This window comes from Nelumbo nucifera, chromosome 4 (genome assembly GCF_055504915.1).
Source record: "Nelumbo nucifera cultivar China Antique chromosome 4, China Antique-T2T, whole genome shotgun sequence".
NCBI classification, from domain to species: domain Eukaryota; kingdom Viridiplantae; phylum Streptophyta; class Magnoliopsida; order Proteales; family Nelumbonaceae; genus Nelumbo; species Nelumbo nucifera.
This window is the reverse complement of record NC_142652.1, coordinates 77148256-77163638: the sequence shown is the minus strand read 5'-3', so window position 1 is coordinate 77163638 and position 15383 is coordinate 77148256. Positions and strand designations below refer to the sequence as shown.

The following is a 15383-nucleotide window of genomic DNA, read 5'->3' as shown; positions in this document are numbered from 1 at the left end:
TGTGCCATCTAATTTTCTTTATCAACTATCCAAACGTTAACAAAAAAAATTAATAGTCCCAAATCCTTACATATTCTATTCAAGAAAGTTGGGGTCACTAGAATGCCCACTCAAACGTAACCCCAACTTTCTTGAATGGAAGAAGAAAGGATTTGGGACTGATAATTTTTTGTCAATGTTAAAATGGTTGATAAAGAAAATTAAATGACACTCGAAGGACATTTGTGTCCTTTTCAAATGTCACTTAACGACAAGTTAACTGTTGATTAATGACAAGTACTGGATTGTCACGTTTCGAAAGTTCGGGTACTGAATTGTTGCATTTTAAAGTTCATGGACCAAAGTGGCACTAGTGTGAACGCCAGAAAAATATCCCTCGTTGGTTGTTCACTTCATGGTTGAGGTTATGGAGTCGCCACCCATCAGAAATTATCAATGGGGAGTGATGGGTCTCCTAGATTTAAATTTCACAAAACTTTCAGAATTAACGACTCCATATCAATCGGCTAATCTGGGTAAGGTGCGTTCCCTTGTCGTGTCCGGCTAAGGGTGGGCCCACCCTATGAGCTATTGTGTGGGCCCCGCTCTGCTGCTGCTGCTGGTGTGTGTGCGCGCGGCTCATGGTGCCGCCGCCGAGCGGCGCGCACGGTGCTGCGCGTGGTGCCGCTGCCGCGTGGTGCTGCACACGGCGCATGGCGCCACTGCCGCGCGGTGCGTGCGTGCGCGCGGTGCTGCGAGCGGCTCATGGTGCTGCTGCCATGCGGTGCCTGTCGTGTGCGCGCTGCTGCCTCAACTGCTGTCGTGTGGTGCGGGTGCTCATAACATTATCCATGTAATCGTGTCCATTTGATAAAATAAAAAAAAAAAAACTTCTTTGTGATAGTAAGGCTGCGTTTGTTTTTGGTGTAAGGTACATTCTTTTTTTCTTTGGCTTCATGGAAATACACAAATTAGGGTACCCCATCCCACATCCCTTAACTCCGAAACCCTGGTGGCAGTGGGAATTGATCCCATGTCTTTGCTACAATGAGTCAAAAATCCTACCAATTAAGCCACCATCAATTGGCCTAGGAGGACAATTTTGATATAACCACATGGTGAACATGAACCATGTAGTAGGAACTTGGTCAAAAGTTGAACCAAAAAGCTGCTATTAGGGGTGGCAATGGGACTAGGATCATATTTCCCATCCTCAACTTTGATTTTGAAATAAATTTCCATCCCTGACCCCAATCCCTATAAAAGTTACCCTCCATCCTTGATACCCAACGGAGATGAATTCCCTGTATTCCCGTAGGGAACTAAATCCCCAAAATTTTTATTTAAAGTATTTTTGAAAAATAGATTTACTAAAATAAGAGAATGTTTTAAGATATAAATCATATTCGCCCTGTCAAGGCAATTTTCATCCCTGTCGTCCTGGTGAGGGAGGCTTATTTGGCCCATAACCGGATCACCATTTCAATTGTGCAGGTCAACAAAATTGTTAACTAGCAGGGCCCCATATGATGCATAGGCTGTTTAAACAAAACCCAAACCCAAATTGAAGGACATTGTTTTTGGATAACCTACAAGAAATAGGCTGATCTGTTCCAGTTGATAATCCAAGCCAAGTTGATGGTGTGGAGAGGAGAAAATTAGGAAAAATGAAAAATAAAAAGTTTTTTTTTGTTTTCTTTTTTCGGTTTATAGTTGAAACTTGAAACGGACTGTTCAATTGTTTTCAATCAAGAGATTGCATTGATGGGGACCCTATTTTTCAAAATAAACTGTGGTGTAATTACAAATAATAACTAATTTAATCTCTTAAATCAAATAAAAATCTTAGCCTAACTAACTATTTTAATACTTAAGGTTACGTACTGTGGTTCTCTCTCCCCAAAACACGTGAATGGCTTTCAATTCAACAAACTTTTGCTCCCCTAATTCTATTTATAGAAAGTTTGCTCGTATCCTTTAATGAAAAATCATCGGTTATGCTTTAATTTCCTGAACCAAAATCCAAGACAAAGGACTAAGAGAGGTTCCATTACTAATATATTAGTATGGATTCCATAAAAGCGGATTGTTTAATTACAAATTAAACCTAATTTAGTGTCCTAAATCAAATAACATAAAAAAAGAAAGAAAGAAAGAAAAAAACTCAGCCTAACTGCTTTCAAGATTTAACGTTTGATAGTGGGTATCAAACAAAATACATAGTTATGGCTTCCCGTTGCTGAACACAGGGCCAGATATCTAGTAATCCATTAAAGATGATGAACAAGAGATCGATCTCACTAGACCATACTAGTGATAGCCAGACAATTGCTTGCTTGCTTAATCAGCTTATCATCAACCTCGGCCATGGGTGCTGTCACTTGAGGGATCTCCGCAAACGCATCGTCGCAAGTTCCAAAATCTGTCGACGCCGCGCTCAGCATGGAGTTTATTGTGCCTATGTCACGATCTGGGATTGCGTTCATTGCGGTTTGAAGGTTGTCTACTGCGTCGGCATAGCTTTCTCTACACACGTCCATGTAGGTAGAAAGCTGAGAGGAGGATTTGGGGTCGTGGATGATCTCTATGGACCGGTTCAGTGCAGCTTCTGCATCATGGTTGCAAGCTTTTATTAGCATTTCGAGGACTGAAACTGGATCCGTCTTCTCTGTTAAGTAGGGAGTGATGGAGGAGAGACAGAGCTCAGGGTAGTCAACGGCGTTGCACATCTTTATGATAGCTGGATCTATTGTCTTGGGTATAGTAGAGGCATCAAACGAGGCCGAAGAAGGTGAGCCAGAAGGAGTCAGTGCGATCGTCAGAGTAGTCTCTGAAGGTGAAGGCGTTGGGGCGGGCTGTTGAGCTGGAGGAGATGCTGTGGGCTGTGAAGGTGGAGATGGAGGTGATGGGGTTGAGTGTGAAGGCGAAGGAGATGTTGTGGGCTTTGAAGGAGGAGATGGAGGTGATGGGGTTGGTTGTGAACGTGAAGGTGAAGGAGATTTTGCAGGCTGTGAATGGGGGGGAGATGATGGGGTGGGTTGTGAAGGTGAAGGAGATGTTGCAGACTGTGAAGGTGGTGGAGGTGGAGGGGTTAAATTAGAATCATGACAGAAGTGCTCCAAATTATTGCGAGGCACACAGGCGGCCTCTGCAGAGTAGAAGAGTAGAAGAGAGGAAAGGAATATGGTGAGTACTAGATAGTTATGAGAGTACTCCATAATAAATTAAGAGAAGATCAGAGAGAAAGGCAGGGAGAAAGAGGAGAAAAAAGGAGAGGAAAGAACCAGAGAGATTAAAAGAAAATGAAAGGAGAAGGTATGGGTTTAATTTTAATTGCATTGGAAGGGTCTGGTTGGCTTTCCATGCAAATAGGATTTTCCGATTAAACCCAATCGATATCAGCCACTTGCTTTAATTTTCCCTTGTTGTAGGGAGTTCCGTTGTTAGTTATTGTCTTTTTTTTTTTTTACATACACTTCTACCTCTTCCAACCTTTTTCCTGAGATTTGAATCGAAAATCCACCATTAATGACTTGTATTTTATTAGTGTTTTAATTTGGACATTATGTTGGACCTGGTAAAACTACTATTTGGGATGATGGGATTCCAATCCAGTTATGGATGCAACTTGGGCTGGGTTAACCCGAATCATCCCGAAGGTTAGGGTTAGGGTTGAAATGTGTGAAACCGATTTAACTTTAGGTTGGGTTAGGGTTGAAATGTGTGTATTCATGAATGCATGTATATGTATTTTTTTCATTGCAAGTCTCTCTCTCTCTATATATGTGTATGTATTTATCTTTCTATATTATGTGTATGCATGTATATTAAATGTCAAAAATTTTAAATTTAAAGTGAATTTTTTCTAAAACATGATAATTATGTTTTAAACATAATAGTGTTAATATTAAATTACCATGATCCCTAAGTGTAGGAAACAAGTACATTTGGCGAAATAAGGAAATAGAGATGTTGGACCAATCCGATCCTATCCCAACTTTTGATTGATCTCAACCTGACCTAATCCGGCCCGATTTGCACCCCTAAATCCAGTCCTTTGCTTGTTCATACTTTGCGGGTTTCATTTAAAAAGGTTAGTTATGATGTAACAAATCCATCTTCACCCCTTCTTAGTCCCAAGCTTCCAAGGAGATGTGAGGGACCTTCCATGGGACAAATTTGATGGGTTTATGATCACACCACCACCTATCCATGCTGCAAATTATTCTTAATCAGATTAATTTAATCCGAGTTAAGTGTTATGAGGTATCAACTACTTGACTCGGCCTTTGACAACCCTGTTTGTCAATTTGGATTCAAATTGGATATGATCCGACTTATTTGCAGCTCTATAGCAACTGGCGGAAGATGTACCCTGAAATATTCATTGCTTAATTCATTTTAATCACCCCCTACCCGACTAAACTTTTATGGTTGAACTCGACTACAACATATACTTGATTGTTTGCTCTCCAATTAAGGCCATTGAACATAGTGTTTTTGAGTTGCAGTAGGATGATATCAAGGTTGTTTTACTACATAGTAACTGTTCAGGTGGTGCCTGAGCTAGCTGGAGTCACCACGTGTCAGGAACCGGGGCCGACTTCCTCGGACCACGTCAGAATGTGGCCATGTTGCAAGGAATACCAAGGAGATAAAGTTCTATGTAGACAAGGAAACATGTAAACCCTACTGAGGAAAGGGGAACCTCCTAAGTACTTCGATGGGTAACCTCATCTCGACAACCCCACAGACCTAATCTGACAACAACATGGATGTTTGACTATATAAAGGCATCTCCCCCTCAAGGTAAAAGACATTTGACTCCCAACTGACCTCAACACCCATTGCATTCAAGGTAAAGGCGTCTCCTTACTCGCCTTGACCAATCTCCCGTCTTTTACTAACTTGAGCGCAGAGTTCCTACACGAGAAATAACTCCTCGGGCCTTTGACTCTTCTTGTGCTTGCAGGTCACCTCAGTGCATGTCTTCATCCTTCCACCTCGGCCTCATCCAATTGGCAAGACTATCTGACTGTGTCCTCGATTTGGGCCACATCGGATCAAACAACATCATATTGGCACCATTTATGGGAAATGCACAAAAACTACCATGCCTAAGAACACTTTTGACCACTCTGGAGCTCGCTCCCCATTTCGAGGATCCTGCTCGTTACGTAGATCCCTGCTATGAGAGATCTAGCCACAGGCAAAGGTCGACCTTGCCCAATTCAACTCCCTATAGCAAAAGGTCGATTGTATAACCACGATAACGGAAGCGCTGGGACAACCGGGACAAGCCCATCCAGCCACTCTCCCCACTGTGTAGGTGCTCACGATGGTTGATCCTCAGATTAAGGACCCCAAAAGGCACCTTGTAGAGTCGCAAAAGACCAAACCAGAATGTGAGTGGTCCCAATCGTCTTGGAAGTCCAACTCTTAACCTCGGACCCGAGCCAACGACGCTCATAGTCGGTTCCATCACGTCATCATTCGACTCCCCACCAAAGAGCGGCTTGGCCAATGCTGACACCAGCAATCTTTGATCTCATTGACCGAGTCCAGCTTCCAAGCAGGAGCACAACCAGGCAAACCATAGCAAGGCCCCTCTGGCGAACCAACTAGCAAAAGTGTACCCATCCAAAGAGCTAGTGTTTGTGCAAGAGGTCGTGGACAAGCTCCCTCCTCCCGGGTGGTGACCCCCACTGTTTGAAAAGTACGGTAGAACCTCAAACCTGAGTGATCACCTTGAGGGGTTTAAAGCGATGATGATGCTCCAAGGTGTGAACACCTCGGAGGAACCTCAGACCCATGGGTTCAAAGCCTTTGTCGCAACCCTCCAGGGTGTGGCTTGGACCTGGTATGCCGCCCTACCACTACAGTCTATCGCCACCTAGGAACAACTCAAGACCTAGTTCTTGGCACAGTTCACCACCATCCGACGACATTGGAAGACCTTGACCAGCCTCATGCAAGTGTGGCAAAAGGAAGGGCAAAACTGAGGGAATACTTGACAAGGTTTAACACCAAGGCCCTCCAAGTCCAATACATGGACCAGTTAATTGTTGTAGTTGCCATCATGAATGGACTATGCTCGTCCAAGTTCAACGTCTCCTTAGAAAAGAACCCTCTAGAAACTCTGACCGCGTTCATAACACACACACAAAACTATATGAACGCCAAGGAAGGTCAAGCTCTGTGGAGGAGAGAAAAAGCTCAACATGATAAAAAATACCAAAACTGAAATGACAGAAAGAAAAACCGCAACAAGGGACCGAACTGCCGCAGAGATTGCAAACCAAGGACTCCACCACCGACATATTGCAACTTCACCCCACTCAACGCATCACGTATCGAGCTATTGATGCAAATCCGTGACCATAGCTTTATCAATAAGAGGAGAGTTGCTGAGACCTTTGTAACCACTTGGAAGACCTCGTCCAACACGGGTACCTTAGTGAATTTGTCGACATCAAGGAAAAGAAGCCTAGTGAAGCGCTCGTAGCCGCTTCGGCTGGAGTCATCGTTGTATGCACCGTGGCCAACCTGTGGAAGACCTTGAGGTACCCCTCTTCGACAATGACTCAAAAAAATCCGTCTTGATAGGGTCTCTCCTCGAGGGCGGTCTCCATGACAACATTGTCCAGTTTCTAAGGACTAACACCGATGTGTTTGCCTAGTTTGCAACTGACGTGCTGGGGACTGACCCCAAGGTCATAACCCATCAACTCAACACTGACCCGCGCTATCAATTCGTGAGGCAGAAGAAGAGGAGCTTCACCGCCGAATTGTGGTAGGTGATCAATGAAGAAGTACAAAAGCTGCTAGACATCGACTTCATCCGAGAAGTGACCTACTTAAAGTGGTTGGAAAATGTGGTGATGGTAAAAAAGGCCAATAGGAAGTAGAGGATCTGCATCGACTTCACCAACCTCAACCGAGCCTGCCCAAAGGACAACTTCTCCTTGTTGAGGATAGACCAGCTCATCAATGTGATGATAAGGCATGAGCTCTTAAGCTTCTTAGATGCCTTCTCTGGATACAACAAAATCCAGATGCATCTGGACAACTAGGTGATGCCCTTCAAGCATAAGAAAGTCGACACTACTTATCAAAGGTTGGTGAACCACATCTTTAGAGAACAACTCGGCTAGAACATGGAGGTATTTGTCAATGGCATGCTACTAATGAGCAAAAAGGTAGAGTAGCACTTGGTCGATCTAGAAGAAGTCTTCAACCTCCTTCAATAGTACCTCATGAAGCTGAACCCAACAATGTGCGCTTTTGGGGTTGGCTCCAACAAGTTTTTATGTTTCATGGTCACAAGGAGAGGAATTGAAGTGAATCCGGAGAAAATCTAGGCCATCTTGAACATGTAGTCGCAACAAACACACAAAGAAGTGCAACGTCTCATAGGACGAATAGCTGCACTGAGTAGATTCATGTCAAAGTCCATGGACCACTATCTATCCTTCTTCAAAGCCCACAAAAGGTGAAAGTTTTCCAATGGATCGAGGAGTGTGAGTGGTCTTTTTAGGAGCTAAAACAATACCTAAGCTCACCTCCCTTGCTCACAAAGTCGAACCCCGGTGACCAACTCCTACTCTACCTCTCTGCCGGGGACGAGGTGGTTAGCTCGGCCCTGGTGAAAGAAGAAGATCAGACCTAGAAGTTGATCTACTACGCCAACAAGGTCCTCAGACCCTACTTTTAAGCATACAACATCTGGGTTCTGACCAACCAACCGTTGAAACAAATATTGCAGAGGCCGGAAATGTTTGGTTGGACAATCAAATGGAGCATGGAGCTAAGTGAGTTCGACATCAATTATCCTCCTTGGCCTACTATCAAAGCCCAAGCCCTGGCCGAATGCACTTTCTTAGTCCAGGACCTAGCCAAAGGCTCCCTAGTTTGGACACTACATCAACGGAGTGTCCAACTGACAAGGGAGTGGTGTCGGTTTTATACTCCTTGTACCGGATGACATCATTCATGAGCATGCACTACGGTTCAAGTTCAAAGCATCAAATAACAAAGTGGAATACAATGCTCTAATAGCCAAACTCCAACTTACACGAGATGTTGGTGTGAAGCAAATTGAAGTCTTCAACGACTCCTAGCTAGTAATAGACCAAGTCAATGGGTAGTTTGAGGCATGGGAGCCCACCATGGCAAGATAACAGTACCTACAGGACAACACCTTGCTTGAGGACTGGATGAAAGCATAGAAGCTCAATCACAAGTTAGCTCGGTACTGCCTCATCCGAGGTCAAATCTACCGCAAATCGCATAGTCTTCCTTACTTGAGGTGTCTCCCTTCGACTGGAGCTGATTACATTCTTGGAGAGATTAAGTAGGCATCTACGGAGACCATCCCGGTGAGTGGACCCTAAAATACAAAGCACTCTAGAAGGGTACTTTTGGCCCACCATGAAGCAAGACATGACCCAGCTTGTCCGGAAGTGTGACCACTATTAAAGGCACTAATCTGCATCACCAACCAACGACCCTACTTACGTCAATCCCTAGCCCATGGCGCTTCGCTCAGTGGGGAATGGGTATCCTCAGAGCCTTCCCTGACGCAGTTAACCAGAAGAAGTTCCTCCTCGTCACCGTAGACTACTTCACCAAGTGCGTCGAAGCTGAGCCCCTAGTACACATCACTGCCCAAAATGCTCAAGGCTTCCTATGGAGGAACATCATTTGTCACTTTAGTATCCATCAGGTGCTCATCACTGACAATGGCTCTCAATTCATTGATAGAAAGTTTGAAAACTTCTACACCAAGATCATAATAGACCATTGTACAACAACAGTGCACCGACCTTAGGGCAATGGATAGATCGAAGTGACTAGCCAAACCCGATTGCATGACCTAAAGATCAGGCTTGATAAGGCCAAGGGCAAGTGGGTAGAAGAGTAACTAGGCATCCTCTAGGCTTATAGAACAACGTCGAGGACAGCTACCAAAGAAACCCCATTCAGTTTACCGTTCAGAGCCTTTTGGATCCCCCACGCTCTAGACCAAGATCTACAATGAAGAAATGAACAATGAGGACCTATGGGTCGAGATAGATCTGGTGGAAGAGGCCCGTGACCGAGCACATGTTAGGCAGGTGGTATAGTAGTAAACGATGGCCAAGTACTACAACACCAAGGTCCACCGATAAGGGTTCAAGATAGGAGACATCATCCTTTGCAAGGTCATTGTGCTCAAGGAGCTGGAGCAGTGGGAATTTAAGGATGTACTACCATGATCGATGTCGATCTCTAACGGTGACCGGATAGCTCTTGGACCACAACTTGAGATAAATAAAGTTCGTTATTCTCAACCAATTGAGTAAGCATTGCACACACCAGCTTGGCCGAACTCTAACAGTCAAAGACCCAGAATTGCTACACACATTGTTAGACAGTTTTGTATGCCCTCAGTATCAATCTTATTTGATGTACTTTTGACATTTAGTGTAAATAAATAAAGTGCATGTTTGATTCATGTTGTATGGTATGATTCTGTGTAAGACCCTAAAACTGGACACTTAATGAGACTCGTGTTAGTTTTAAATGTTCACAGCCATTGGATAAGTCTGGGGAAATTTATCCAGCCAAGGCTGATACTGGTGTGCGCCAAGTGTTGGGATGGCCTGTCTTGGCCACCAGGGTAAGACCCAAGCCACACGCAGTGTGGGATTGCTCGAATCCTTGAACCGGACCAGATTTCCAGTATTGCCTTAGACCTTAGAGATAGATGGGAAAAACTAGAAAGTTACACCTGACCCCTAGACTCGATTATGATACTTCACTGGGTGTCGGATTGGGCTGTCTTTAATATGCCAATCAGTGAGATCCTTAGCGGGGGTCAAAACCTGGGCATGTTGGGGCAGTCTGAGAATTCATCTGAGTGGGTGATCATAGTGACATGATCAACCCCTTTGTCGGACAAAGGTAATGGTCGGGGATGCACTCTCTCTGATGGAAACCAAACTGCCGGCAGTTGATTTCAATCGTTGGAATTTTGTTTTGCAAAATTTATATATAAGATATATATTTAAGTATGTTTTCAAAATGTTTGCAAATGGTTTTAATTCCCAGGATCCATGTGAGTAAAGAGTGCAGTACTGTTCCTTGCAACTGAGGGAGAGGTCCTCTCTTGTCGGGCAGTGCTTGATCATTAAGGGCTGAGAGGTTAAGTGTAAGGCCATTTAGGATAATATCTGATGGGCTAATCTTGCACCTGCCCACATTCCCTGGGTTTTTATAAGATGGCTTGGCCCAGGGACCACTTAATGTAAGTGTTGGGCCCATAGGGTCCATATGATGGGCTCAGGGGTTCACTGGGCTTCTCAGTGAATTCGACTAGGCCTTGTAATAAAGGTTGGGCCGAACCCATGTGGCTGGTGTGTTGATCAATGCTTGGGTCCCACACCATACAAAGAAGCCCAACTGAGTAGTAGATTGGAAACCAATTGAGTATTGATTATTAAATGGGCCAAAAGCCCATTTCGAACTTGGCTGATATGATCACCCACTTAAGGGGCGGATCTGAGATTAAGGTTAGCAAAAGGATTAGGCCTTTAACCTAATCCACTATGGGAGACCAAATTCAAATCAGATTTGAATATGGTAATCTCCTTATAAGATTAGGAGTTATCTAACCTAATCTGCAAATAGGATTAAGATCATCCCCTATCCAGATGCTGATTTGGATTTGGGATAACTCCTAATTAGGAGATTTCTTAATCAAGAAGAAAAGAGGAGAAACCCTAAGAGAGAAAAAAACAGAATTCGGACCTAGGGTTTTGAGCAAGAAATCATCCTCCAAATTGAGATAGGATCTCATACACACTCCAGAGAGAAGAAAAGCATTCTTCGCCATCTACATCTTAGGAATTCTCCTCCAGCCGCCGCCATTCTCTGAAAAGATTCAATCTTTGAAGAAAAGAAATCAAGAAATTAGTTCTCGATATCAAAGAACTAACAAGGTTCGGTGCTCAGTGTTTCCAGAGGATTCTTTTGAAGGATCAAGTGTATGGGATGCACTCTGCTGGTTCCGTTCCACATATTGTTGTGTCATCTTCAACAGGAGCGGATCTTGGTGTCCTCTTTGGTCGTGAACACTAACTTTGGTAGATACTGCTTCTCTAGATCAGGTATAATTTGTCCCTTGTCTTTTGGTTCAGATCTGGTTTGATTATGGTTCAAGTGGACCCTTGAATACTGTATTCTAAATTTAGGGAATATGATTCCCAATTGGAAGAAGGTAGGAAAATTTTTGAAATTCACCCACCCATTCCGCAACCTTTTTGGCGTCCATACGATGGATCCTACCATTCTTTCAGTGGTATCAGAGCCACAGGTTCGAATCTTGAACCAAGAAAATCAGATCTGAACCTGCGCAGATGGATAGAAGTTGTTCTACCAAGATTTGCGCAGATTATTTTCTTTTTTTCAAGAAATCGTTTCTTGTTGAGGGCGATTGATCTGAAATTAATTTTTATTAAATCTAAAATTTATTTAGAAATGTTCTTTATTTATTTTGATTTAATGGACTATTCGAACCTGAAGATCGAAGTGCAGTTTTGGCGCAGATGGTCTGCGCAATTCTTCCTTTTATTATTCATTCAATTCGGTCTGTAAATTTTTTTTTTTATTTTTCTAGACTGAATGTATAGGATTTGATCAAGAATGTAATTAATTAATAGAAATAGGATTTCTGTATTTTTTTATTTTCTTGATTGAAGAAGAAAGCGGCGCTGGAGATTTGCAAATGAACCAAATCAAATTATTTGATTTATGTTTTGCAGGTGGTGCGAACAATTCATATTTGATTTATGTTTGTCTAAAATCAAATTATTAATTTCAGATCTTTCATGAATTAACTCTTGAATTGAAAATCAGTTTCGGACAATTTCGGACTAGATTGGACCAAAACTGTTTGGACCGAATCTAGGGTTCGAAGGGGACTGTTTTTCAGTCCAATTTTCTCACACTTGATGTTCCAAATCTGATGTTCAATTGCAGGGATTAAAGGGTTAAAACTGCAAAAGCCCACTCATGTAAGAAAAACTATATGGGCCGAACTGCTAACTGCGATTCAGCCCATATACCTAGACAACATTAATAGTTAATGTTATGATTTAAATGGGCTGGTTAATGGGCTTTACAGTAATTATTTTGATTGGATCAATTTCTTCCATTGCATGTGATGTGTGGATATATGATGTGCTGCGAACATGGGTCATAAGCACTTGGCCCGTGATGACTCGTTAGTGGCTCTTGCACACACCATGGCTGAATGCACATCATTTCCATGGTGTCCCATAAGGTCATTGGATGACCCCTTCTTGCTTGGTGGGCCCCACAACCTTGAAAAGGGGTGCGTGCAGAAACCCTAGCTGATTAAGGCCCACCAGAAATCTGACTTTATGAAAGTTAGTGGAAGCCACTCTGGTTTGACCTAAATTAGAACTAGGGCGTAATTTTTGTTCCCTCCAGCAAATATGAGTGCATGTGATAGGGAGATCCATATGATGGACTCTTTAAAGGCCTTCCGTCATTAGCACAATGATGGGTCATTCAGTAATGAGGAAACGCACCATAAAATTGGGCTATCCATTTGTTGTTGGATCTGTCAGAGTGTTTCATAAGATGATAGGGGCGTCATAGACCGATGTGGGAGGGGCTTCACCAGAAAATGGGAACTCTCTCACGGTACCTTGGCGTAACCTGAATATGATGGGTGAGCACTCACTGGACAGAAAGGTTTACCTGAAAATGACTCTGAACCTTGTCTGGCAGAGGCCAAAGGGAAACTCATACGACGAGTGGATATGATCCGTCACAGAATGGTGGTGGGGTTTTGCAGATGAAACAGTTGGCTTCACGCACCTTATGTGATTTCCCACATTTTCAGAGACATTTCGCCATCTCCGTCACTGAGACAGGAGGGAAATCTCAGAGATGAACAAATGGGAATGGAACATAGATTAAAAGCCATATCTATGTAGGTAACATGAATCAAACTAAGGTTGTGGACTAACGTCTTTGCTATTTTATCAGAAAATGGCAAACGGTCAATTCGCAAAGCTTCTAGACGATAACAAGCTTAAGGGCCCAAGCTATGCCGACTGGTACAAAAATCTTTTGCTGGTCCTAACTTCCGAAAAAGTAGATAAGGTGGTGAAAAATCCTGCCCCGGAGCATTCGGGTGATAGGGCTTCTGAGGCCCAAAGGAGGGAGTACCAAGATTGGGAGGATAAAAACTCCCTAGCCCGCTGCTTTGTCATTGCCTCACTAGACAACTCAATACAGAGGCAGTTCGATCAGATCGAACTAGCCAATGACATATTGGACAGTCTGAAGACAATGTATGAAGAGCAGAACCGTTCTACTCGACAAAAAGTCTTGAAACTGTTCATGACCGCGCAAATGTCCAAAGGGCAGAAAGTTCATGACCATTGTCTTCAGATGATGAGCTAAATCAACGAACTCGAAGCCCTTGAATCCAGGCTAGATCTTGGCACGCAAGTAGATGCCATACTGAATTCTTTGCCCTATTCATTTAATGCGTTCACAATGAACTATAACATGAACAAGCTGAATGTCAACGTCCAGGAACTCAGCAATATGTTGTAGTGGGCCGAGGACTTACTAAAGAAGGATGAGCCTGTGGTTATGCTTGCTGAAGCTAACAAATCGGGCAAGAAAAAGAGAAAGGCAAAGAAGCCCCAGAAGAAAGCTGCTAAGCCCAAGAATCAGAAGAAGAACAAGGCATCTGATGTCTGTCACTTCTGTAAGCAGACCGGCCACTAGAAGAGGAACTGTCCTGCCTACCTGGAATCTAAGAAAGGTAACGTCGAAACTTGTGTCATAGAAACTAATATGTTAGTGACTTCTGTGTCCTGGTGTGTTGACTCTGGGGCTTCAACTCATGCGTGTAAGTCACTGCAGGGGTTCAAAGTTAGCAGAAGACTGAGTGAAGGAGAAGTGACACTGTTCTTGGGAACGACTACAAGTGTTGCAGCTCCGGCAATCGAAACCATAGAATTAGTCTTTAGAGAAGGAGTGCTTGTACTTAAAGATTGTCTTTATGTACAAAACTTGAGAAGAAATGTAATTTCTATTTCTAAACTGTGTGCTGATGGATATACTATTTATTTTAGTAATATGATTACTGTTAAACGGAATAATAAATTCATCGCATGCGGGGAACTAGAGAACGGTCTCTATGTTCTGCATCCTTCTCTGGAAACTAACTTGACCGAAACTACGCCGATCGAAAATCCCAAGAAAAGAACTCGTGATACAATAAGTCTCACATGCCTCTGGCATTACCGACTTGGCCATATCGATGTTGACCGAATCACAAGACTGGTAAAGGATGGTCCTTTAGGTTTTCTAACCGTAGAAAATCTTCCCACTTGTGAGCCTTGCCTCCAAGATAAGATGACTAAGCGGCCATTTAACAGTAAGCCTGAAAGATGTACAGGCACATTTGACCTAATACATACTGATGTATGTGGCCCCCTAAGTGTTAGGACTCGTAACCAACACGTGTATTTCATTACATTTACTGATGATTATTCTCGGTATGGTTACGTGTACGTAATGAGACATAAGTCCGAATCCTTTGAAAATATCAAAGAGTTTAGACAGGAAGTCGAGAAACAGTTAGGGAGAGAAATTAAGGCCCTTCGATCGGATCGAGGTGGCGAGTATCTCTCTGACGAAGTCAGGGTCTACTTGAAGGTCAATGGGATAGTGTCACAATTAGCTCCTCCTGCTACACCTCAATTTAACGGTGTTTCAGAGAGGAGGAATAGGACCTTGTTGGACATGGTCTGGTCACTTCTCGTACGCTCAGAATTACCCACATCCTTTTGGGGATATGCATTAGAGACTGCTATCTACGTGCTGAATTGGGTTCCAACCAAATCGGTTCCGAAAACTCCATATGAACTCTGGATCGGAAGGAAACCAAGTGTAAGACACTTGAAGATTTGGGGTTGTCCTGCGCACGTTAAAAGAACGAATGTGGACAAGTTGGAATCCAAGACCAGCCGTTGCCTATTTATAGGCTACCCAAAAGATTCAGTGGGTTATCTATTCTATGACCCAAGTGAGCAGAAAGTGTTCTACAGTCGAAACGCCTAGTTCTTAGAGACTGATTACATCCTAGACACCCATCGTCATAAAATAGTTCTTGATGAGGAGAGCTCAGGAGCAGTGGGAGATGTCCCACAAGTTCCAGGTAGTAACCAACCTAGAAGATCCACTCGGGTATCCAGGCCACCGGTCAGATATGGTTATGACCAAGATAGTTACCTGGTGGAAGCCTTGACTAGTGAGGAGGATCCCGTGACTTATGCGGAGGCTATGTTAGACATAGATTCCCAGAAGTGGGT

The 15383-nt window shown here is 43.4% G+C and overlaps 1 protein-coding gene across 1 annotated transcript; it reads right to left on the bottom strand.

Moving 5' to 3' along the window:
* Positions 1-1977: 1977 nt before the first annotated feature.
* On the bottom strand, positions 1978-3271 carry LOC104605170 (Plant invertase/pectin methylesterase inhibitor superfamily protein). The gene has a single exon (XM_010269807.2). It carries the CDS (start codon positions 3195-3197, stop codon positions 2280-2282), a length of 918 nt encoding a protein of 305 aa, XP_010268109.1. The 5' UTR covers positions 3198-3271; the 3' UTR covers positions 1978-2279.
* Between the last annotated feature and the right edge of the window lie 12112 nt (positions 3272-15383).

Excerpts from the sequence above, each read along its gene's own strand:
- LOC104605170 (XM_010269807.2), bottom strand. The coding sequence starts at position 3,197 with ATGGAGTACTCTCATAACTATCTAGTACTCACCATATTCCTTTCCTCT.